Raw genomic sequence first — 25983 nt, 5'->3', positions numbered from 1 at the left:
TTAGGGGTGCTATGGAGTGAATCGTGTCCCTGCAAATCCACGTGTGATGGCACTTGGAGACAGGCCTTTGGGAGGTGTTGTCTCTCTCTCTCTCTGCCCTGTGAGGACACGGGGAGAAGGGAGCCGTCTGCAAGCCCGGAAGAGCTCTCACCAAAACCCAGCCCTGCTGATACCCTGATCTTGGACTTCTCCAAACTGTGAGAAATAAGTTTCTGTCATTTAAGCCACCTGGTCTCTGGTGTTTGGCTATGGCAGCTGAGCGGACTAATATGGGGGCTTAGGTCTTTTCTCTAAGAAAACAGCCCCCATTCTACTAAGAAGGTTGTTTTTTGTCTGTTTGGTTGGTTTTGTTGTTGTTGTTCTTGCTGTTGTTTTTTTATCCTCACCTGAGGACATTTTCTTTTTTTTTTTTTAGAGGGAGAGAGGAAGGGAGATAGAGAAACATCCATGCAAGTGAAGCAACCATCAGTTGCTTTTGTTTGCACCAGATGTGGGATCTGTGCCGCCCACACCAGGGGTCATAAAGGTCCAGACCAGGGGCTGCATGCGCCCCCGCCCGGACCAGGGATGAACCCACAACCCTTCAGTTACGGGACAATGCTCCAACCACTGAGCCACACCAGCGAGGTCTCAGAAAGTTTTGTGTTCATTATCTTGATTAGCCCTCCCTGTGTTAGTCAAGGTAATTAACACTAGCTGTCACAACCGAGAACTCCTGAAGTTTCAGTGGCTTGGCACAACAATGCTTCATTTGCCACTCATGTAGAGTCTCATGTGGGACAGGAGACCTGTCGTCCACCTTGTAGCCACACCACCTGGAACACTGGCCTCGGGGGTCACTGTGGAAGATGGAAGAGACAGAGGAAGTACCCAGTCACTTAAATGCCTTAGCCAGGCGTGGCACAGGGCCCTGCCACTCACAGACCATTGGCCGAAACCAGTCACACGACCTCACCCTTCTGCAAGGGAGGCTGGGACATAAAGGGACTCTGAGAATATTCAGTATATCCTATCATTTCTGCTGCATCACTCATATCTCCATGTAATAGATGAAGAACCCAAAGGGTCAAGGTAGAATAACATGCCCAAATGGCACAACTGTGTCGCAGCACCAAATATAAACCCCAGGGCATTCTAGCTTCTGAGCGTACTTTCTTCCCACTCCCCCGCACTGCCTTGGGTGGCCAGAAGGCCTTGTCCCCCATAAAGGGCCTCCTGTCAGGCCCGTGTCCTCTCCCTGCTGTGGTCACAGTCTGAAACTCACTCCAGACCAGGGCCCTGCAGCTTTGGTCAGCTCGTTAGTCATCCATGAAGTTCATTGTGTCTTGCAACTCTGCTGTGAACCTGTGAGGAGCCCTGGGGGCTAACGATCCTATGTACAGGCTTACACCTTCCCTGAGCTAGTTGGCCCTGCCACTGCGAGTGTTAGGTGATTGGAAAGTACTGTCGATGCTCAGTAAAGGGGAAGATATGGAGGCAAAGGCCAGCAGCTATGTTCCGATTGGCAGGTTGGGGTCCTTGATCCGGTGTCCGGGGACTTCTGGAAAGTTTATTGAAGGCCCTGATAGGGTGGTGGAGTCCTTAAAATTCTATGCAAACTACTTTGTGTGTGGCTTTAAAAATTATTTTTGACAGAAAGCTGCAGTTGTCCTCGAGACTGGTTCAGAATCTTCATTGTAAGATGAGGAAACTGAGGCCCAGAGAAGGAAGGACCTTCCCCAAGTGACTCGGAGGAGCCAGGCATAAACCGTGAGCTCCTGACTCTGAGTCCTGTGCTCTTTCTCCTTTACCAGCAGCCTGTCTCCCAAGTGCGCTGGACATGAGCATGAGCCCAAGACACTGCACTGGGAGGGGGTGGAAGTCAGATCACCAGGGTCTCTAGGGTCAGTGCAGTGGTCACTGAGCCACCTGACCTCTGAGTGTGGCCACAGCTCTGCCTGTTGGTTTGGCCCCGATCTGGCCACGCTAGTCTTATACGAGGAGAATGGGGGCGGTTCCGGGCAGGGAGCCCCTCACTGGAAGACCTCTGCCTCCTCCTGTCCTCACTTCCTGCCTACTTGCCTTCCCTGCGCCAACACTGAAGTGTCTCTTTTTCTCTCTTGCGTCTCTCTCGTGACTTTTGTGATAATACTCTCACCGGTCTACAGCAAAATGAAAAAATAAGGGTAATCTGGGGGTTTTGGGTCAAAGGTAAATGTATTTAACTTAAAGAATGATTCTTTGTTCTGAAATTACATCCTTTTTAAAAAAGTTTATTTATTTATTTTTAGATAGTGGAGAAGGAAGGAAGAGAAACATCGATCAGTTGCTTCTCTTACACGCCTCGACCAGGGACCAAACCCGAAACCCAGGTATGTTCCCTGACCAGGAATCGAACTGGTGACCTTTCACTTTGTGGGGACGACACCCAGCAGACTGAGCCACACCAGCCAGGACGAGCCCAACTGTTCTGACTGCCCAAGTCACTGCAGACATCTTGGCAGTCTGCAGTGCCCACCCATTCATTCAACGAGCCTTTAATGACGCCTGCTCTATGTCAGGCACTTCGTCATCAGGGTTCAGTTGCAGATAGTAGGCCCCATTGAACCTATCTGAAGCAGAAAGGGATTCAATCCAGATAACTGGGGACTAACAAAGTCACTGGAAGGGCTGAAGGAGTGGGAATCACTCTGAACCTCCAAGAATGAAACCCCCAAATCACTGCAGAGCTGAGCTGCTGGGGAAGCTACTGCCTCCGCCACCATCAGGAAGGTGGAGTCATTGCGACTGTCTGCTCCCGGACTACCCCCTCAGCTGCGTTCTCAGGGTCAGAAAGCTGCCATCAAAAATTATTGCCTGTGTGTGTTATATTGGCCCTGGCCCAGAAAAAAGACTGCCTCCCACACAGATGCCTCTGCCCGCCTTAACTCCATTCAGGTTAGGTCTTAGGCAGCACCTGTGACCAACAATATCTAAACCGCATATGGAACCCTCTGTGCCATAGCCTAGTGTTCAGCTTTCCTGCCCTGATGTTCAGGAAGGCTCCCCCAGGGGAGGTGGAGCAGAAGTTGAACCAGCCACCCACAGCAGCCACCAAAGGGACAAATGTCTGGGAGTAGCATGGGTTACCTGGATGGGCTGAAGGGAGCTGTCTACCTCCTGTCTGAAAACTTTCAGTTTTTAGAGCTGAAGATCTCTTTGAATGCCAACCCATGCTTCTTAGTTCAGTGTTTCTCTTTCTTGTATATTTAACATGTTCAGTTTTTTTCTTTTTAACTGCATTCCCACTGGTCAGGGCTTTTTCCCTTCTGCGGGAATTTGCTGGGGAAGTCCCATGCCTGAGTGCCTTCTCCCTTACCAACTGCACCGCATCGCAGACTGCCCTGCACACTCTGGAAGGGGAGCTTTCACTCACCCACTCCTTTGTCACTCCCTCCTAACAACAACCCAGGGAGAATGCTCCCCCTGGTCTGTGCTATCATCAGCCTCACTGACCAGATGCCCATGGACCAGGAAATACTGATACAGAGATGTGTCCTCTTTCAGTTACTGGTAACTTGAACTTCCTCATCCCCTTTGTGACTTCTATGGTCATCACAACCTCCCTTCCTAAAAGCAGTTGCTTCATCAACAGAAGACGATAACTGCCATTTGTGGAAACCAAGGCAGGAGATGTTTCTGGGAAGGATGGGCTTATAGATGAACTCACCTCCCCTTTCTGAGTCCTTTGATGGACCAGATTCCTTCCCCTTCCTGGTACCCAGTTATGTGCTTACCTACCAGCTCTTATTTAAGAGGATATAACAAGAGCACTCAAAGCTCAATAAATATTATTTGTACGATAAATAAATTATAAAACAAATGAATCACTAATGGTGGAATCTCATTTACTAAGACAAGGCTGTAGGATCTACAGATAGACTTAGCTGCAGTAAAAGGAACCACAGAATAAATGACTTGCTGTAAGATAGTTTATTTCTCTTCCATGTAACATTCTAAGTAAGTCAGATCTCTATGGCAGCTCCACAGCCTCAGCGGTCCAGGGTGCTCTAATTCTGTTGCTCTGGTATTTACAAGTATTGTCTTCACAAGCATGCTCCAAGATTTCTTACCCTGTTTGTACTTCAGGCACTGGAATGGAGGATGGAGGAATAAAGGGCCTGACTCCTCCCCTTAAGGACTCTTCCATTCCATTGGCCAGCCATGGTTACAAGGCCATTCCTAGCTGTGAGAAAAGCTGGGAAATGTAGTGTCTATTCTAGGCAGCCACGTGCCCACTGTGCCCAGACAAAAATCAGGCATGGGCTACAGCCTAGCAGTCTATGCTGTGTGTGTGTGCGCATGCATGCATGCATGCATGTGTGTGGTTTGGGGTCCTGCTGGAAGCCGCCTGTTGGGGTTTGCATGGCCTGACTCTCACGCAGCTTCTTCAGGAAATTAGTTATCAGAGTAATTGGCAGCCTGGATAGCCCAATATCATCTACCAGCACCCCAGCCCCTACCAGAATTCCATCAGAGGGAAACTCTGATTGATTTCCCTTTTGATCAAGTTCAACTGGTTTACCAACCTGGAAATGCTTCCTTCTCTCTCCTCTCATCTGTGGAGAATCACTTCTAATGAATAGAATGTGGTGGAGAGATAATGTGTGATTTCTGAAGTTAGGCCAGAAAAGGCATTGCAGCTTTTGCCCTGATCTCTCTCGGATGATTCACCCTAGGGGAAGCGAGCTGCTAAGTCATGAGGACTATCAGACATTCTTGTGGAGACTCCTGTATGTAGAGAATCCGAGGCCTCCTACTAACAGCCAGCACCAACTTGCCAGATGCATAAGTGAGTCATCTTGGAAATGGCTCCACCAGCCCCAGTCAAGACTTCAGATGATGCAGCCGTGGCTGAAGGTTTGACTGTAGCCGCAGCTGGACTGAATCAGAACCATCCAACCAAGATGCTCCTGAATTCCTGTGAAAGAGAACAAATGCTTATTGCTGTTTTAAATTGCTAAAACAGGGGGAGCTGGAGGAATATCGCAAGAAGAAAATGTTTTTGTATCGGCAGGCTCCAGCAGGACAAACAGCCTTGCTGGTGCCCAGTTCCTGGAGTGGCCAGCAACTCCCAGTGGCTAGTCGATTGTCCTGGCACTGTCGTAGGGCATGATATAAGCAAAATGCCTCCACCTCCTGCAGCTTTTGCAGTTTCTCCAGCCCCCAGTACGTGCTGTACATGAGGCTTCTCCAGCACGAGACTGCTGCAGCACTCAGGGTCTTCGGCAGTGGGCTCCCGCAGTAGGTGGAGGCCAGCAGCTCCCAGCTGGTGGCCACCTCTGTGCTTCTACAGTCTTGGAGTAGAGTGCCTTTGTTGTGACACCTCCCCAGAAAGTGCTTTCCCTGGCATCCTAGAGAGCAGATTTCCAGCAAGGTCCACATGCATGACACCACAGTGACTTTTCTGTCACCTAGTGAGCCACAGGCAGTGTTCTCCTCAACAAGGTCTGGATTTGAGCCGTGGTGGAGTGGGGTGCTGTCTTGTCTTTGGGGACCCTACTCTCAGGTTCAGTCCTGGAGGCAGGGCCTGCTCCCATGCCTTCACATACTTCTTACCAACCAATTCTTTGTTACTCCAATCCCCTGTTGTAGAATTTCCCTGTCCAAATGACTGTACAGTTTCCTTCTCTTAATTGGGCCCAAGTTGATATACTAAGTTTTTTAAAAGTTTTTTTCAATTACAGTTGATGTTCAGTATATTAGTTTCCGATGTATAGCATACTGGTTAGACTTTTATATAACTTACAAAGCAATCCCCCAATAAGACTTGTACCTACCTAACACCATACAGTTTTTCTCATATACAGTTTTTATAATATTATTGACAATATTCCCTATGCTGTACTTTACATCCTTGTGACTACTTTGTAACTACCAGTTTGTATTTCTTAATCCCTTCCCCTTTTTCACCCAGCCTCTCAACCCCCTTCCATCTGGCAACTGCCAGTTTGTCCTCTGTATCTGAGTTTGTTTCTGTTTTGTTTGTTCATTTCTATGTTTTTCAGATTCCACATATAATGAAATCATATGGTATTTGTCTATCTCTGTCTGATTTATTTCACTTAACATGGTATCCTCCAGGTTCATTCATGTTGTCACAAATGGTAAGATTTCATTCTTTTTATGGCTAAGTAATATTCCATTGTATATATGTGCCAAAACTGCTTTATCCATTTGTCTTTTGATTGGAGCATTTACATTTAAAGTAATTATTGATAGTAATTATTGATATAAAGTAATTAGTTGTTGCCATTTTGTTTATTGTCCTCTGATTGATTTTGTAGTTCTCTGTTCTTATCCTGTTGCTCTCTTCTCTTGTATATTGACTTTCTGTAGCATTGTGTTTGGATTCCATGCTCTTTATTTCTTGTAGATTTTTGGTTACTATGTTTTCACACTTAACTTCAAGCACATTCCAAAATCACTACCATTTTTACTCACCTCTTCCACACTTATATTTTTACATAATTTTTTACTTCTTTTGTGTGTGTTAGTGTGTATCCCTTAATTTACTGTTGTAATTACACATAATCTTCCTACTTTTGCCTCTTAACCTTTGTACTAATACTAGCTTTAGTGTTGGTTGATCCACTGCTTTATATAATGTTTGTCTTTGTCAGTGAGAATTTTATTCTTTGCAATATTTTCTTATTCATATTTTTTAAATTCTTCTTAAAGAAGTCTCTAACATGTCTTGCAATATTGGTTTGGTGGTGACAAACAGGTTCAGTTTTGGTTTTTTGTCTGGGCTCAATATGCTAAGTTTTGTCATAATTTGTGACACAGCAGCAAAGAGCCATTGCCTCCTCCCCATCTCATTGTCTGCTTCCAACTCTCCTGTCATTACCGCCAGCCAGTTGTTGTCACCCGCCTACCCAGAGCAAGGTCTGCCTGCAAGGCTTTGAAGCAGTCAGATATGACTCACTGCAAAATGAATAAGTTTGATAAGATTCGAGCTTTAATTTGCCAAATGACAAATGAAGGAGTTGCCTGAGAAGTGGCAAAGGCTGGCATTGCTAAAGAAGGCTCTCGGCTGCAGGAGACGACTGAGGAGCAGCCCAGTGCAGAGGAGAGAGAAGGGCACTGTTGGCGGGGAGAAGTTTGTATCAAAAACTCAGAGGCTAGGCTAGTTCACTCCAGTTTGGTTAGAGACAGACTTGACATGCTAGGCTGGAAGCAGGCAAGGTGACCAGATTGTGGAGGACTTTAAATACAAAGCTACATTAGTGGCTACATGATAAAAGGGGTGCAGTGACCACATCTCCAAGAACAAAACTCAACCTGTTTTGGATATAAGTACAGTTATACTTGTCCTTAAAGGTCATGTGACTTAGCTTTGGGGCTGAGAAAAAGTTCACTGTGACACTGGGGAACTCTTGAAGGGTTTTGAGGATGATGCAATGTGGGGTTCTAAGAGTATCCTGGAGTGTGCAAGGCTGGAGGGGATGGAGAGCGGAAGCAGGGAAATGCCCACCCAAGAGTCCTGATGTAGGGAACAGGGAAGCAGCAGTGGAAATTGCAGAACTGGGCAGATGAGAGATATTCAGAATGCCTGGTGGGGTGTGGTGGGGAGGAGCCGTTGAAGGCGATGTCCCCTACTGAGCTGGTGACATGGGAACACAGGGAGCTGGTTGAGGAGTGGGCAGGGTGTTGGTGGCTTTTGACAGTTCCAGTGGGGTGACGGCAGTGTACCCAAGTATCAGGGAGGAGCGAGATGAGGGCTGATGATGCAGGTTCGATGTGACTGCCCACGCAGAGGCGACAAGTCAGTCTTTGGGAGATGGTGATGAGGACCATCCCTTAGTAGGAACTGGCTCTCTCTGACCAGCCCATCTTCATCATTAACCCTCCACCCACCACACCCCCACCTCCCAAGTGATGAGGTCCTAGGTCAGGGACAGATATCCACAAGTAGTTCAGCCCTAACCTGGCCCCTAAAAGCCAGCAGCACTGAGGTATTTCCCAGCTGCCACAGACTCTGGCACAGAAGGCATGGTCCACCCTCATGGGGCGTGGGCCAAGGATTGTGAAAATCCTTGGGCAAAAAGCCCAAGACTAAATGGTTCCAATCCTATTTCTTCCCCAGACCAGTCATAGAACCTTGAGCAAGCCATATGCGGGCTTTCTTATGCAGGCTTTCTTATGCGGGCTTGTTTTCCTTCAGCAAAATGCCAGACTTGGCCTTGGACTACATGCTGGTTTTCAAATCCTGCTGCTGAGGAACACTGGGGTTCTATGACTGGGTCCACACGTTCCGCCTCCTTAGTCAAGTAGTAGCAGACTTGAATAGCTCCGATTCTAGGGTTTTCTCCCATAATGTTTTCTTAAGCCATTAGCAACCACTACTAGTGCTGTTGGTATGTTTGCCAGCTCAGGATCACAGATAACACAATGAATGAACTGTGGGAAATGCAGTGAGTGGGAAAACCTGAGGAAGGGTGACCATATCAGTTTGTCTCCTTCTTTCTGGAGACATCACGGCATGGTTTTGTATGACACATCTCTCTGGTTCCAGCTGCATTTCAAGGTTCTCCATAGAGGGCCTGGAACTCCCTCGTGCCTGTAACCCAAAGACACTAGAGAAACATTGGCTCGATGCCCCCCAAGGACCTTCCCTCTGCTCATCCTTCATTTTCTCAATGGTGCTTTGCTAGCTCCAGCTCCTCAGACCCAGTCTTTGATGAATACCCTCTTCAGGCGGAGTGTCACGACTTATGTTCCTTCAACTCAGATAATCTCCACAGAATCCTCCGCAGAGATTCACGGGATAAGGACAATTACAATACTTTTTTTTTTTTTTTTTGAGGAAACAAAAGCCTAGCCTATTCATTTATTTCTTCCATTTAAAGTAATCCTCGACGACACCCTTGGCCTGAGTTTCTTTGCCATAGTCCTTAGCCACCACATGGTGGTTAAGGCAGCCACTCTGCGGGGTTTTCCTCTCTGCTGATTTCACAGAGGCCTCCCCATTCCCCTGGCTTCTTGTCATCATCAAACTGAATTAGTTGGACTTGGTGTTCAGCAAAAGGGCCTCCACCAACTTGATATATTTAGGCTCAGCACAGTTGGATGCAAGCACACAAAGGTGGGACTGGCACTTGTCTAAGGCTTTGGCAGCTTTGCAAATTCCGCATGCTACGCCATGGTGGAGGAGGCGGTCTTCAGCACCTCTTGTAAAGCAGTGTGAGTGCGCATTACTCCTCCAGCAGCAATGCCTTCCTGGGCCATGGCGGTGGGTTGTGGGTGGAGCAGAACCTTGAACACACCCAAGCCTCTGCCTCTGCACAACTCTGCAGTGGCCGAGGAAAGAGGTTATATTCATTTTTACAGGTGAGGGTACTGAGGCTCCAGTAGGATCAACGACTTGCCCAAGGTCACACAGCTAGTGACAGAGCTGGGATTTGAACCCGAGAGTCTGACTCCAGAGCTCTCCCTCTTCCCCAGTACACCTGCAGTCCTCTGTCATCAATGCTGTCACCAAGAAGTTTCAATTCTCCTTTGGACACATGGTAAGACTGATCTCCCCTATCCCCTTTGGCCTGAGAAATGTGAGCACAAGTGGTGAGCGTCACTCCTGGTGGAACTTTTAAGAGCCAGTGACCACTGCCGCGTTTCCTCTGCCTTCTCTAGGAGACACAGAGACACAGTGGGGAGCCACCCTCAGCCTGGGTCCCTGGGAGAAGATGATGTGAGACAGGCGCTTGCCTTTCTTCCACCCCCACACATACCCGATGGACACACAGTGTGAATAAGAAATAACTTTGATCAATTTTTAGGCTGCTAAAATTTGGAAGTCATTTGTTACATAGCCTAGCCCACCCTGAGTAATCCAGTGTTATACTATCTTTTGTTGGTTACCTTTGGCCTCGGTCCCCAAACTCGCCTTCTCCCTGAAGCTACCTGAAAGGCTTGGTTTCACATTGCAACTTGAACGGTGGCAGTGAGAGAAGAAGGGAGTCTGTCCCCTACAGGGGGCCGTGGGGGTGTGTTTTGGGGGGTGTGCCCAGCTCTCCCATGCTCTAGCACAGGGGTTATGCTGGATGAAGTCTCTCCCCAGCCCTGGAAGGCCTGAATAGACACTGCCCCTCAGGCTCCTCTCCCACACTCATTTATTGGCTCTCCTTAATTTTATTCCCCATTATTAAAGTAGGAATGAGTGGTCCGGCAGGAGGAGGGCTGCATGCGCATGTCCTGGGGGTACTGCAGGCTGACTATGACCTTGCAGGCTTGGATCTGAACCTCCTCCTCGGGGTGGATGACCAGGGCCAGCAGCCGGTCTGCCAGTCGTGACTCGTCCCCGAAGAGGGCTTCGTGCAGAGACTGCTCATTGTAATGCCATTTCACGGCGCGGTAATGCGGTGTGTTCCGGCCCTCACTCAGCCGCTCCGCAAACACTAGGACTTCGAACAGCAGACTCCCCGGCTGTGTGGCCTGGAACAGGTTCAGGAAGTTGGAGTGGACCTGTGATGGGGATGGAGCGAGGGTGGGAATGAAATCCAAGGCAAGCCCCAAGGTTCTCCCTTCATCTTCCTATTGCCTCAGCTCCCTTATATACTTAAGTTTCAGATTCAGCTGCATGGGATTTTTTTTGTTTTCTTTTCATTATTATTCTCTAACATAACTACATTGTGGTCATAAAACATGAGTAATTTGGTAATGAGATTGATTCTAGGAAATACGTTGTGACAAACTTTAATGTGTGGTTAATTTTGATCAATATTTTGTGTGTTTGAGGGAGAATGTTCTGGGTATATCTAATGGCTCAAGCTTATTTGAATTATTACCAGTAAGTATACCTTTAACTACTTTTAGGTTTTTATCTATTAATTGCTGGAAGAGTAGTTAAAATCTTCCAACTCTTCCACTGAGGTGGTGGACATGTCCATTTTTCCTTATAATTATTCAACTGTGAGAAAGAAGGAAATCCTGCCATTTGTAACAACATGGATGGGCCTTGAAGACATGTTAAATGAGATAAGCCAGACAGGGAAAGACAAATACTACCTGGTATCACTTTTATTTTTATGTGGAATTTAAAAGAAAGAAAAGTCAAACTCATAGAAACCAGGAAAAATGGTTGCCAGGGGATGGGGGCGGGAGATATATTTAATGTAAAAAATGGTGACTTTAGTGGATAATACTGTACTATATAATTGAAATATATAGTTTGCTAAGAGATTAGAACTTAAATGTTTTCATGATCCCAAAATAAAGATGTGAGGTGATGGGTGTGGTAATTGACTAGATGGCGGGAATCCTTCACAATGTACACATGTGTCAGATCACTGCAATGTATACTGTAAATATCTTATGATATTATCTGTTAGTTATGCCTCAATAAAATGTGAAAAAAAGAGAAAAATTTTTCCTTATAAGCCTATCAAGTTTTGCCATCTATATTTTGAGATTATATTATCAGGTTCATATAAGTTTAGAGTTGATTTATCCTTCTGAAAGATCAATTATTATATAGTGACCTTATCTATCCCTAATAGTGTTTTGTTATTACTAATTTTTCCCTGATATTAAAATAACTACATTAACTTTTGTTTTGTCACCTGTGTTCCTGATTCTCTGAGTTTAGAAAGTCCTTCAAAGAAGATTCCCCTCCCAACAAAACTCTTTTTTATTTAGTTTTAAAGAGAGGGGAAGGGAGGGATAAAGAGAGGGAGATAAATAGCAATGTGTGGTTGCCTCTCACATGTCTCCCTCCAACCAGGGACCTGGCCTGCAACCAAGGCATGTGCCCTAATTGGGAATCGAACCAGCAACCCTTTGGTTTGCAGGCCGGCACTCGGTCCACTGAGCCACACCAGCCAGGGCCCAACAAAATTGATTCTGATTCTACTGGGATAACAGAAGAGAGAGTGGTTTTCAATGTATCTAGTGCAGAGGCAGGAAGAGGAACAAGACTATCCTGTCAGGGCTAAATCTGTCTGGAGAATCCACAATTCTTCCTTCCCCAGTATCTGAGTTGGTGTCCAGCAGCCCCTCATCACTTTCTTTCTCACCTGGCAGTTGAGAATATCATACAGAAGGTCATTCTTCTGTGCCAGGTAGCTCAGCAGCCGTATAGCTTGTACCTAAATAAAGGAAATAGTAAAGCATGAGAAGGCAGGTGAGTCTGGGCCTCCTCCCTCTAGATGCTGTGCCAGGGCTGGTCAGGAGAGCAGGGCCTGGGACACGGTCTTGAGGCACCTGTGCCAGGATATAGTCCGACTGAAGAATCTCCATCAAGGCAGGCATCACCCGTCGCAGCTGTGGGTGCACAAAGTCCGGCAGTGGAAGGTTGTTGAGGAGTCTGAGGCCTGCAACATGCAAGTCTGAGTCCCAGATGGTGGATATCAGTTCCAGGACCTTGATGAACTGTTCCTGGGGAGGGGGGAGAGAAAAGAAGAGTCTGCATCTATATCATGATCTCCAACACTACCCCAGCCTCTGCCTTCACACTTCCTGTCCCTGCCCATGATGCCTGAGTCGAACTCAATAGACAATTCCCTCTAACTTAAATGCCCAACACGATTTTACCTAGTTAACCATTCCTATATTCTTGAAATTCTTTCTTTACTTGGCCTCTCTTTCACAGACTTCTTTCCTGGTTCTTCTGCCCAACCCATCTTCTCTATCTTCATCACCCCCTTAGTGATACCATCCAGGCTGAGTGTTAAGTATTATCCATATGCTAATGCCTTTCAAGTTTGTTCCAGACCTCTCCCTGAACTTGTTATATATTCAGGCGCCAATTCCACCTCTTTCCCAAAATGCTGGATAGACCTCTCAGAATTAACACACTGCCAACCTCAAACCTGCTACTTCCACCACCTTCCCTGTCTCAGCTGTCTGTTATGCCTTCCTTCCAGAAATCTAGCCACATATCTATAGTCCTCCTTAACTACTTTCTTTCACACAGCCTTTTCCCAATCCTTTAGAAAATCCTTTTGGCTGTGACTTCAAAATCTATCAACAGGAGAAAGCAAAGATGGAAGCCTAGGTAAATGCAGCTCGCTTCCTCACATAACCACTCAACATTACAACTAAACTACAGAACCACCATCATTCAGAACCATTAGAAATCAAGATGAATGGAAGTCCTATAACTATAGAATTAAAGAAGAAACCACATCGAGACTGGTAGGAGGGGCAGAGACGCAGAATGGGCTGGCCCCACACTCACGTGTGGTGGATAAAAGTTGGGAGGGATATCTCAGGAGTGAGGGTTCCCAGTCCCACAACAGGCCCCCAGCCCAGGGTTCCAGTGCCAGGAAGATAAGTCTCCATAACTTCTGGCTGTAAAAACCAGTGAGAATTTAGGTTGTGGAAGACAGCAACTGCTAGACTCCCAGACAGTTCCTCTTAAAGGGCCCATGCATGGACTTGCTCAGACTCACTCCCTCCCTCTGAGCTCCAACATTAGGGCAGCAGCTTGAAAGGCACCAGAGGCCTTTCAAGGAACTGTAGTATCTGCCATCAGGGGAAGAGCTGGGGGACAACTTCCTTCCAGACAGAACTGTTGGCAGAGGCCATTGTACTTTCTCTGAACCTGTCCCTGCACAGAGCCACTTAGCTGGCAGGAGGGTACAATATGTGAAACTCTATCAACATGGCTCACACTATTTGCCACACCCTGATGATTCCTTGAAGCTTCAATGCACCCAACATTTGGGCCCACCCAAGATGTTTCCAGTGGCTTTTCCATATGAATGATTTGTCTTGACTCATGCTTCAGATTTTCCTAAATCCTCTCAAACAAGTAGCATCTGGCCTCAGCAACTCTATACCTCTTGCTAAGTGGACCCAGGCCCACCAGTAGCTGGCCTTGGTTCAGAGCTTGGCCTGGCTGGGGCACCTCCAAGCCTAGCACAATAGCAGCTATCTACAGATTGCTTTGTAGCTTATGCCAGGTGGCCCTGGACAGAAGGCAGACAGTAGCTGACCCTGGCCTGCACCTCCCGAAAAGCTCCAGAGCCTGCATACCCAGTAGAAGGCTACAGACTACATTGGAGTTCTACCCAACCACTCCACAAGCGACACACTCAAGGGGTGAACTCAGTGGGCACCACAGCTCTGCTGAAGTAAGTCCTGCTCTGTGGAGTGGGCCCTTGCACAGTTGAGCCTCCAGAGTAGTCAGAGGTTGGTGGTCAGTAGTCACAGCCAATCCTTCCAGCTGATCAGGCAGGGTAAATCACTCTCATTGACCTGTCAACAGTAATCAAGGCTCAACTACAAGAAAAGGGGGTAGTCAGCCTGCATAAAGGGCACACTTCAAGTACCCAGCTGGGTGATAGGGGAGACTGTTGCACTGGGGCTACAGGACAACTACATTAGGTCACACTTCTAAACCTGGGAGACATAGCAGTTCTACCTATTACATAGAAACAAACACAGGCAGGCTGCCAAAATGAGGAGACAAAGAAACATGGCCCAAATGAAAGAACAGAACATAAGTCTGGAAAAAGAAATAAACAAAATGGAGACAAACAAGCTACTAGGTGCTGAGTTCAAAACACTGGTTATAAGGATGATCAAGGAAGTCAGGGGAAGAAGAGATGGACTCAGAGAGAACTTCAACAGCATAAAAAATGATATGGAAACCATTAAAAAGAACCAGTCAAAAATGAGGGATATACTAACTGAAATGAAGAACAGTTTACAGGAAATCAACAGTAGAGTGGATGAAGCTGAGTATCAAATCAGTGACTTGGAATATAAGAAAGCAAAAACACCCAATCAGAATGGCCAGTGGATAGGGCTGATTTGGTGGGGAGGATAGAATTTTTTATTCTTTCTATTAGAAATAAAAAGAATTAAAAAAAATGAGGATAGTGTAAGAAGCCTCTGGGACAACCACAAGCATGGCAACATTCACATCATGGGGGTTCCGGAAGGCAAAGAGAGAGAGTAAGAAATTGAAGAACTACTTGAAAAAATAATGACAGTAAACACCCCTAACTTGGTGAAGGAAACAGACATACAAGTCCAGGAAGCACAGAGAGTCCCAATCAAGATGAACCCAAAGAGGCCCACACCAAGACACATTGTAATTAAAATGCCGAATGTTAAAGAGAAAGAGAGAATCTTAAAAGCAGCAAGAGAAAAGCAGTTAGTTACCTAGAAGGGAGTTCCCATAAGACTGTCAGCTGATTTTTCAAAATAAATTTTGCAGGCTAGAAGGGATTGGCAAGAAATATTCAAAGTGATGAAAAGCAAGGACATACAACCAAGATTTCTCTACCCAGCAAAGCTATCATTTAGAATCAAAGGGCAGATAAAGAGCTTCCCAGACAAGAAAAACCTAAAGGAGTTAATCATCACCAAACCATTATTATGTGAAATGCTAAAGGGATTTATTTAAGAAAAAGAAGATAAAAAATATGAACAACAAAATGTACATATCTATCAACAATTGAATCTAAAATACAAAATAAGCTAACAAGCAGAACAGAAACAGAATCATAGATATCAAGAAAGTTTTGATGATTGCCAGATAGGATGGGAGTCAGAAGGATGGGCAAAACAGGTGAGGGGATTAAGAAGTATAAATTGGTAGTTACAGAATAGTCATGGAGATGTAAAGTACAGCATAGGGGACAGAGTGGCCAAAGAACATATATTCATGACTCATGGACATGGACAACTGTGTGGGGATTGCCTGAGGGAGTGAGAGGGGGCTGGGTGGAGGGGGGCAAAGGGGTAAAAATTGGGACAACTGTAATAGAACAATAAATAAAATATAACTTAAAAATACAATAAATTTTAAATATCTATCAACAATTAAGCCACTTTTTATCACCCACCTTCTACCGCCCTGTTGCAAGCCACTGTTCTCTCATCTGATTCTGCAATAGCCTCCTGTCCCCCTGCTTCCACCACTCCAACCCCGTATTTGTTTTCAGAACAGGAGACTTGTTAGACATGCCACTCGTCTGTTCAAGAGTCCCTAGTTCAGCCCTGACCAGTGTGGCTCAGTTGGTCGGTCATCATCCCACAAAACAAAAGATTGCTGGTTCAATTCCTGGTCAGGGCAGATGCCTGGGTTACAGTTTGGTCCCCAGGTGGGGCACATATGAGAGGAAACAAATTGAGGTTTCTCTTCCTCTCCTTCTCTTTTCCTTCCCCTCTCTAAAAATAAACAAATAGCCCTGGCTGGCATAGCTCAGTGGATTGAGCTCGGGCTGTGAACCAAAGTGTCGCAGGTTCAATTCCCAGTCAGGGTACATACCTGGGTTGCAGGCCATGACCCCCAGCAACCGCACATTGATGTTTCTCTCTCTCTCTCTCTCTCTTTCTCCCTCCATTCCCTCTCTAAAAATAAATACATAAAATCTTAAAAAAATAAAATTAAAATAAACAAATAAAATAAATTTTCAAAAGAGTCCCTAGTTCATTGAGGTTAAAAGCTGAAGTTCTTACAGTGAATCCCAATCCAATATAATCTTCCCCTCTTCCCCCATTATTACTTTGGCCTTATCTATTCTCTCCTTTGCTTCCACGGTTCCCATCACAATGGCCTCTTAGCTATTCCTGGAATGTGCCAGGTACACACTTATTTTGGGGTTTTTGCATTGGCTGTTCCTTCTACTTGGAATGCTCTCACTCCTTACTCATAGCTCACTCTTACCTCCTTCAGGACTTTAACATCACCCAAGTGAGGCCTTCCCTGTCCACCTCCTCTAAAACTGCCACACCACTACATCCCAGTCTTTCTTGTCCCCTATCTTTTTTTCTCCATGCCTCTGTCACATGTTAATACTTTTTACTTTTAAACTTTTTATTTTACAATAGTTATGAATTCACAGGAAGTTGCAAAAATAGTACAGAGAGGGCTTGCGTGCTTTTCACCCAGTTTCCTTCAATGGCCACGTCTTCCGTATAATACAATATTGAATACAATACTAGGCAACTGGTGTAGGTACAATGTGTGTGTATAATTCTATGTCATTTTATCACACGTGTACATTCATGTAACCACCACTGCAACCTTCACAGATTCCACCAGAACTGTTGCATCACCACAAAGGTCCTCCTTGTGGGACCCCTTATAGTCCCACTCCTCCCCACCGGATCAGCCCTAACCACTGGCAACCACTAATCTGCCTTTTGTCTTATAATTTTGACATTTAGAGAATGGTGTAGAAATGGTACCATACTTTGTGACTGTCTGAGATTTTTTTCACTCAGTATAATGCTCTTGAAATTCACCCAAGTTGTTGAATACATCAATAGTTCATTCCTTTTTATTACTGAGTAGTGTTTCAGGGTATGAACTACCAGCTTATCAACCATTTACCTAATGAGACACATTTTGGTTGTTTCATTTTCAACTATCACAAATGAAGCTTCTATTAACAATTATATACAGGTTCTTGTGCAAATTCAAGTTTTCATTTCTTTAGGATAAATGCCCAGGATTTATCTTAAAGATAAATGCTGGTTTGTATGGTAAATGTATAGCTATACATTTTTTGTATAGTTAGATTTTTTAAGAAACTGCCAAACTATTTTGCATTCCCATCAGCAATGTTTGAGAAATCCAGTTTCTCAACATGTTCACCAGTATTTAGCGTTGTATTTTCATGTGCCTATTTGCTATCTGTATGTCTTCTTCAGTGAAATATCTCCACGTCCTCTGCCCATTTTCTAATTGGATTATGTATTTTAATATTGAGTTTTGAAAGCTCATCATATAATCTAGATATGAGTCCTTTGTTGGATATATGGTTTGCAAATATTTTTTCCCAGTATGTAGCTTATTTTTGCATCCTCTGAACAGTGTCTTTTATAAAGCAATTGCTTTTGATTTTGATAAAGTCCAATTTATATATATTTCTTATATTTTTGAAATGAGAAGTTACTATCTTTTAAAGATATTTATTTATTTATTTATAGAGAAAGGGGAAGGGGGTAAGAATGGGAAGGAGAGAAACATCAATGTGTGGTTGCCTGTCACGTGCCCCCTACTCAGTACCTGGCCCGCAACCCAGGCATGTGTCCTAACTGGGAATCAAACTAGCGACCCTTTGGTTTGCAGGCCAGAGTTCAACCCATTGAGCTACACTGGCCAGGGATATACATTTATTTTATAGAACATGCTTTGTGGTGTCATTTCTACAAACTCTTCATCAAGCCCTAGGTCCTAATGAAACTACAACACCACCTCCATCCCAGCCTTCCTTACCAACCTTCTTGATTATATTTTTCTCCATAGCACTTGTCATAGTTTACTTATTTGTGTGTTGCCTGCCTTGCCTTGCCCGCTAGAACGGAAGTTCCACTGGTACAGGGATCTTTCCTGTTCTGCTCACTGCTACATCTCCGGTGCCTGGCACAGTGCCTTGGTGCAGTGTGCGTGCTCAGTAGACATTTGTTGAATGGATAAAAGGATCTTGGTCTCAGAGATGCAAGATACTTGGACCTAGAGGTATTACCCAAGACAGGTAACCTCACAAGCTGTACCTTTGTGCGCCACATAAAAGGGAGACAAGAATCCTAGAGTGAGGTCCACAGCATTCCCACTAGAACCCTGCTTCTCCCTGCCCATACCCCTGGCTGTTTCCTAAGATTTGATGGACAGTAGGAGTTAGCAAGTCTAGGAAGGGGTTTCAGGCAGAGAGAAGAGCAGGTACAAAGGTCAGGAGTGGGAGAGTGTGAAACATACAGTATAAATGGCTGGAGTTGGGGTGAGGAGGTAGAGAGCCTCAAGACCAAGCATGTGGGTGATGGAATCAGATCCCTCTGGAGAGATCTGACTTAGGGAATGGGGACAAGCTCTGTTTTGAATGTGTTGGGTTAAAGGGCTGTCTAAATGGAGCAGCTGGCCATGGGCCTGGAGGTCAGGGGAGCCCCCAAGCTGTGGACAGAGATGTAGGAGAGCAGATCTAGATAAAAACTGAGGCCAGAGGGTGGCTGTCTTCACAGGGAGAGAGGAAAAACAGGGTTCAGGTCCTCAGGATATGGACCCTGGGGAGAGAAGGAACAGTGATGCCCAGGGGCTTGTGAAAAACACAGCTCCCTGTTGAACTGCACTGTGGGTATGGGCCCCGAAACCTTCATTTCTAACCAGCTCTCCAGGCAATTCTGATAAGCTTGAGAGTTATATAGCCTTTGGGAAACTGAGAGGGCTGGGATGGAGAGGGAGCAAGGAAGTGAAGACCTAGAGACCTTCCCCCCACAAAGAGTTTGATGCCAAAAAATTGAAGTGTGGAAATGGCAAGGGTAGGGAAGGAAATGGTGCCACGGAAACACTCATCAGGGCTCGTGGAGGGTGTACACGGATACAACCCGTCTTGGAAAGCTAGGCACACCTTTTCACCCAGCCATTGCACTCCTGCACACAGGCCTTCCTGGAGGAAGTCTCCCATGTCCCTGAGTGAGATGCATATACAATGTTCATGGCACAAAATGCAAACTACTCAAATGCTTACCCGTGGGCAAATGGATAAATAAAAGTGAGAAAGAAGGAAATAGAGCTACCCACAGCAATAAGGTTGAATCTTTCAATGTTGAGGGAGAAAAGGCAAACCACACTATACAAACTTCATACTCCCAGATACAGGAAGCTTAAACATTCCAAACCATATTTCATCTGTTCATTGATTGTCTGCTTTGCCCTGCTACAATGTAAGATTATCCATGCAGACATGGTACAAACTACAAGGAAATCAAGGGAATGATGAACAAAATGCAGGGACATGACTGCCTCTGGTAGGGGCAGGGGCTGGGGTTGGGGAAGGGCATCTAAACTATTGGTCTTGTTCTAGTTCTTAGTCTGGGTTCTGGTCATTCATGTTTTGTTCTATTGTTATTCTTTCTACTGTACACATATAGTGTTAAGTTTTAAATACTTCACTTATTTTCAATTTGGGAGAGGGAGACCATTTGTTAGAAGTTTGGAGGTCAAGGAAGAGATTCTTTTTTAGATGTGCTTTTTTAAGATGGGAAGGACTAGAGCATGCTGAATACAATGACGAGGAGCAGGAGCAGCCACACCAGGCAGACAGGATGACCGGGAGAGGCCCTCAAGGATAGGATGGGATCCAAGACGGAGACTAACATTGACCACAGGCAGGAAAGAGCCATGTTTTCTTGGCTCCAGCAGGAAAGGATGGGTATGGAAACAGGTAAGGTGGAGGCCTGCTAGCAGGAAGCTGGAGAACTGACATCTGGTGGGCTCTGCCTCTACGTGGTGGCAGGGAAGGTGGCAGAAGCCCAGACACCAGCCTCTCACCAGCACCGCCTGAGGGCTGTGGTATGATACCATGCTGCTCTTGATGCCTGGTTCTAGACACAGAGCTCCTAAAATCCTTGCAATTTCCTGACTGAAAGGTTGGTTGTTATTCACAAGAGTCTCTTTCCATCACCCTTGGGTCTATGCTAATGGGGTGACTTGTGGCACAACCCTAGATAGCTTCTGGATGGAGGCTGGTGGCCAGAAAGACCAAGCCATGATTAGAGAGTTGAGACTTTTAGCCCCATCCCTGACCTCTGGGGAGAAAAGAGGGACTAGAGATTGAGTTCAGTCTCCAATGGCCAATGATGAATCAATCATGCCTACACAATGACACCTCCAGAAATACTCCCAAGGAACAGAGTTCCGAGAACCTCTGGGTTGAGCACGCAGAGGTGCTGGGAGGGAAGTGTGACAGGAGAAGGCACGGAATCTCTGACCCTTCCCCCGTGCTCTGCCTCATGCATCTCTTCCACTGGCGGCTGCTCCTCAGTTGTATCTTTTATAATAAACCAGTAAATGTAAATAGCATTTTCTTGAGTTCCAAGAGTCATTCTAGTGAATTATCAAACCTGAAAAAGGGGGTCATGAGAACCTCCAAATTTATCGCCGGTCAGTCAGAAGCACGGGGACTTGTGACTAGCAGCTGGAATGGGAGGGGGGGGTCTAGTGGGACTGAGGCCCCACCCTGGGGTCTGCGTTAGCTCTAGGTAGTGTCAGCATTGAATTGTGGAACACCCAGTTGGCATCACAGAGTTTGTTGCTGTCAGAAAGGACCTCAGGGGCCATTCCACTGTTTGGGAGTCAGAGATACTCCATTTTCACACTTATTTCTAAGAAAAAAGCTATTTCTGGATTATGAACTCAGACCCAGATAAACTTCCGGAATGGGACCCCTTACCCTATGACCGTTAAAGGACCCACAGACGGCAGGCGTCTGGGTACTTCACCCTACCCCTCGCCCCAGGCTCACCTGAATTTTGAGCCTGAATTTTCTGATGCCAGAGAAAGCTTTAAGTGTGTTCAGAGCTTGGATTTTGACACTGTTGTCCTTGTCATCCAGCATGGTGCCCACCAGCACGATGTCATCAGTGGTACAAGCAGAGGCCTAGGGGATGCGGGAGAGAGGAAGAGGCAGAAGTGCCTATCCTAGGCCCAGGCCCCCCTCCCCATGGGTCACCAGGGTCTGTCAGCACAATCCTCCCACCAACATCAGCCAGAGAGAAAGGTCTCAGGACACAGCCTGGCCAGATAAGGGGGCAGGGGGCAGCTGTAGCCCCCAGGGGCCAGGCTGACTAGGCGGGCCCTCCTACTTCCCTTCCCTCACCTCTGCCTCCAGCAAGTACACGCAGCGGGTGATGCTGTGCAGGATCATGCTCTTGGCGTACTCATCCTGTTTGTACTCCAAAGAGTTGAGAAGCCTCCGGAGCTCACCTGAGTCCCGCCCGTGCCGCTCTCGCTCGATTGCCAGGCCTAGACAGCCAACCCAGCCCCGCTCAGGCTGTGGACTCAGAAGTGATGAAAGAATAGGGTTGGGAAGAGGGGGAGAAGGAGCCGGGGACAAAGCTGTCTTGCCTTTTCTGAAGAGGTGTCTAGCCACATGCAGGACCACCATGTCCAGTTGAACAAGGTGTGTTCTGCACAAGGCATCATACCTAATGCTGTATCATTCATATAATGAACATTTGGTTTTTAATATTTACTATAACAATTTCCTGGCATATGCAGTACAGTGTAGTATTTCATCATAATTAGTATACGGCAATGATATTCCAGCAGATGGCAATGAGAAGTCTTACAGAAAGAGTGCTTTTTCAATTCTCACAGTGGCATCCTGGAAGCCAGAGTGAACGTAGATTATGAAGGCCTGCCAGATGAGTCCCAGGGGCCCCTGAGGTGCTATCCACTACCCAGGCACCCTGAGCTAGGGTGGGTTTAAGGAAGATGGAAAAGAGAAAAGGGAAGGAGGAACTTGAAGGAGTCACCTTTGGGCTCTCCCATACTGGAGGCCTCGGGAGCAGGTGGCTCTTGGGGCTGAGCCCTCTCCCCAGGGCCCGGACACTCACGGGCGATGCAGATGGGTGAGGCAGTGCAGAGGGGCGGCTGGCATTTTATGCCAGCTCTGATGGCCTTGTAGAGCAGGTAGATGGCCCCAGCACCAGTGGCCAGGCCCACTACACTTTTGCGGATGTCCAGTTGCTTCAGGCACTGCTGGACGCTCTTGCCCATGTCCTCAGTGCTTGCACCCAGGTGGGAGCGAGGCCCGAGGCACTGGGTAAGGGCCTTCCGGAACCAGAACTCTGGCGGGGCCAGAAACCAGAGTCCCAGAATCGGAACCCAGGCAACAAAGGAAATGGGAGAAATGGTGGGATAGAGGGTAGTCGGGAAACAGAACAGAAAGAGATGCTTCGAAGGCAAGTTTAACTTAGAGGCTGTAGGAGATGAAGGTCAAGAGACTTCGGGTCTGAACAGTCTAGGGCAGGAAGTGTCTCCACATCCCCTCTTCTTCAAGGGAGTCAGGTTGGTGGGGCCCCCGCGGGTGGCTCTGGAGGCTGCCCTTCTTCCATTAGAGGGCAGCAGAGGCCCAATTTCTGGGCTGGGCCTTTGAAAGTTTCTGAGAGGGGTGTTTGGGGTGTGCCCACTGGCAACTCCAGTTCCCTCACTTCCCTGCCCCTCCTGTCTTCGTTCTCTTCACCACAGATCCACTGCGGAGCCTCAGGTGCTTCTGCAGGTAGGGCCCCCCTGAGAAGAGGGACACACCTTATAAAGTTCTGCAGCGTCTTGAGGCAAACCCATCATCTTCCAGCATCTGCATGTCCTCCTATGACGTGTATTTATTTACGTTAAATAAATATACCTAAGTGACCAAAAACTCTCAAGGGCAGTTGTCTGCACTCTAACATCCAGCACAATCCTGCACTTAGCAGGTGCTTGGGTCATGACTTCTGTTGTTCTTTGAGGATTTAAAAGCAGAACAGTGACAGAGAATCTGGATGCAGGGGCCCCAGGACCATTTAACCAGTGTGACCGCAAAGGAGGAAGGGACTGCCTTTGCCTGGGTCTCAGTTTCTGCATTTGTAACCTGAGGAGATCCAGACCTACCATTCTGAAACCCCAGGGTTAAAATTTGAGTAGGTCTGTGCCTTTAAACCATGGGGGCCTAACTTTGTGAGTTCCATGTTCCAAACCCCCTGCCCTTATCCACCCCTACTACTACCACCACAGAGCAGGAAGAGGCTTGAGGCCTCCTCTGGACTCAGAAGATGCCACCAACCTAGAAGATGAGAGCCCACCTTGGGAGGCCTTGATCTTCCCCACTAGGATGGGGCAGGTGAGACCAGACCCTTCTCTCCTCCTCCTTCACCCCATGTCCCCACATCTGCTGACTTCACCTTCTGGTACAGAACCAGGTGACAGGCCCCAAGCCAGGCTCATGCCCAGAGCCAGCACTGAGCATGGCTGTACCAGAACAGGCTTCACCTGCCTGGCTGTGAGCTTCTGTTAGAAGCTCTGGGTCCTGGGCCGCCCCAGGCCTTGAAGGACGTGAAGAAATAGGAAAATAGCCTCCGCAAGGATGATGCAGCTAGCCAGGCTGGTCCACCCAGAGCCTTCGCCATCATACCCAGCTACATGCAACACTCTTACGTAGCCATTCTCTTCTTTGCTCTCTGCCAGCCTTGGTCCTCCTCGAGTCACTCCTACTGCTCCATGCAGCCCCACGTAGCCTACCCCTACATGGGCTCCCTGCATGGAAAAGAGGCCCCTGCAGGCCTCCTTGAGGCCATAGGACCAACTATCACCATCCACGAACTCCAGGAAGGGAACACCTGCCTGATGAGCACTGTTTTTAGTGCCAAGGTTACCTACCCTGGTAGATCTGTGAAAAGATCTTTCAGAACAAGATCCCTGCCCTTTTCTGAGGTGTGACCCAGAGCTACTGGTCTCACCAATCCATGGAATTGATTCTGCAACCCTCACATCCTAAGCAAACATGGTGCCCACGTGTTCTTTAAAGGCCTCCAAAGGAGATGTCTTTCTTCGCTCTATCCAGCTCCTTCTTGCTACACCTATAGCTCATGTTTGGTTCTGTCCTCAAACAAGTCAAAGGGATTAGAGGCAGTGGCATCCCCATTGTGCTTTTCACTGGCCCACAGCACAACGAAAAAGACAGAGGAATGTCTATTTGCTGCTGTAAAGTCCATAGCTGTTCTTTCTTGGGAATGATGGCTTTTTTATGATACAGCTACACTGGAAGATAGTTTGGCAGTTGTTGGTTTGGGTTTTTTTTAGATTTTTATTTATTTATTTTTAGAGAGAGAGGAAGAGAAGGAGAAAGAGAGGGAGAGAAATATCAGTGTGTGGTTGCCTCTCACACTCTCCCTACTGGGAACCTGACCTGCAACCCAGGCATGTGCCCTGACTGGGAATCGAACCGGTGACCTCTTGGTTCGCAGCCCACACTCAATCCACTGAGCCACACCAGCCAGGGTGGAATGATGGCTTTTGATTCAGATGATGTCTTTCTTAGTTTGAGAAGAATTAAAATATACTTGCTTTTAAAAAATTATGGTAATAGATGATAGTTATGTTTTGAATGTCCTTAGAGAGCATAAATGAAAGCTGCAACTCTTTGTGGAAACTTGGCTTTTGTTTTCTTATTTTGGCTTTTCTGTCAAATCCAGAAATCTGAAACCACTGGTAAAAGAGAATTCTGAGATTCCACATACATACAGCCAGCCCCCAAGTCCCCTACCTACATTCACGAAGGCAAAAGGGCATGGGCTACCCTAGCACAGCCTCTGTGCCATCTGCACTAGCTTTCTACCTTCATGGCTGATGTTTGATCGTGTTTAGTTAGTTAGGTGCAGTTTAGTCCCATGAGAGTGTGGACTCCAGCCAGACTGCCAGGTTCAAAACCAGCTCCGTCACTGACTTAGCTTTGTGATTTCTTCATGCTGCATTTCCCTCACCGGTAAAATGGGAATAATAATACCTACTTCTGTACCTAACTGGGAGGTTGTTTGTGGGGAATAAGTATATCGAACAGTGCCCAGAGCTCACCAAATATTGACTGTGATGATAATTACTATTATAATCAGGTTTGACCTGTTCAAAAACGTTGAGCGTGGGAAGGCTGTGAGCACATGGCCCTCAGTGAGGACTGAAAGGCCCGTCATTCAGTCCCTTCCACTTAACCTCTCGCCCTGGTCTTCTTCAGGCTAATTACTCTCAACTCCTGTAACCCATTTCACCTCCTGCTTTGAACAATTTCGGGTTAGAGAAATTTAAGAAACCTAATGCAGTGCGGGGGGCCTATGGTGCAAGACAATTCTAGGTCACTAAGGAGGGTGACTCTGCAGAGGCCCAACGCCTCTTTGTACAGCTAAGGGAAAATTAGATTAATGCAAAGCCTTTGGAGTCAGACCGGCTTGAGTCTGGGCAAATTCCACAATCGGGGACTCAATTTCCTCCTCGGGAACACGGGTCTATTAATACCTACCACTACCGGGAAGTGCCGTAGTCAGGAATGAATGTGTTCTTACTCGGTGCAGAGAAGACACTCAACTCGCGCGAGCTTCCCCGCAGAAAGCCAGAAGCGGAGAGATGAAAGGATGGGGGGCCGTGCGTCGCCGCGGGCCCCTCACTCTCCGAGTCCGTCTCCTCCCCAGCTAACGCTTATCCCCGCCCAGGAGCCCGACACAGAGGCCTCTCAGTGGCTCGTTACTGCCGCGAAGGCC

General features: G+C 46.8%; 1 protein-coding gene and 1 pseudogene across 1 annotated transcript; both read right to left on the bottom strand.

The window, feature by feature from the left end:
• Positions 1–8842: 8842 nt before the first annotated feature.
• On the bottom strand, positions 8843–10043 carry LOC118500177 (annotated as a pseudogene).
• A 73-nt stretch (positions 10044–10116) lies between these two features.
• ARMC12 (armadillo repeat containing 12) lies at positions 10117–24595 on the bottom strand. The gene is made up of 6 exons (XM_028510207.2): positions 22231–24595; positions 21573–21718; positions 21219–21353; positions 12220–12393; positions 12033–12104; positions 10117–10482 (listed from the first exon to the last, which is right to left on the bottom strand). The coding sequence occupies exons 1-6, from the start codon at positions 22472–22474 to the stop codon at positions 10150–10152; spliced, it is 1104 nt and encodes a 367-aa protein (XP_028366008.1). The 5' UTR covers positions 22475–24595; the 3' UTR covers positions 10117–10149.
• Between the last annotated feature and the right edge of the window lie 1388 nt (positions 24596–25983).

This window comes from Phyllostomus discolor, chromosome 4 (genome assembly GCF_004126475.2).
Source record: "Phyllostomus discolor isolate MPI-MPIP mPhyDis1 chromosome 4, mPhyDis1.pri.v3, whole genome shotgun sequence".
In the NCBI taxonomy this organism is placed as follows: Eukaryota; Metazoa; Chordata; class Mammalia; order Chiroptera; family Phyllostomidae; genus Phyllostomus; species Phyllostomus discolor.
This window is presented reverse-complemented; position numbering and strand designations above follow the sequence as displayed.

Coding starts and splice junctions, on each gene's coding strand:
- ARMC12 (XM_028510207.2), bottom strand. CDS start 22,474: ATGGGCAAGAGCGTCCAGCAGTGCCTGAAGCAACTGGACATCCGCAAA. Junction 21,719..22,230: donor CAGTATGGGAGAGCCCAAAG/GTGACTCCTTCA, acceptor TTGGCTGTCTAG/GCCTGGCAATCGAGCGAGAG. Junction 21,354..21,572: donor TGTACTTGCTGGAGGCAGAG/GTGAGGGAAGGG, acceptor CGCATCCCCTAG/GCCTCTGCTTGTACCACTGA.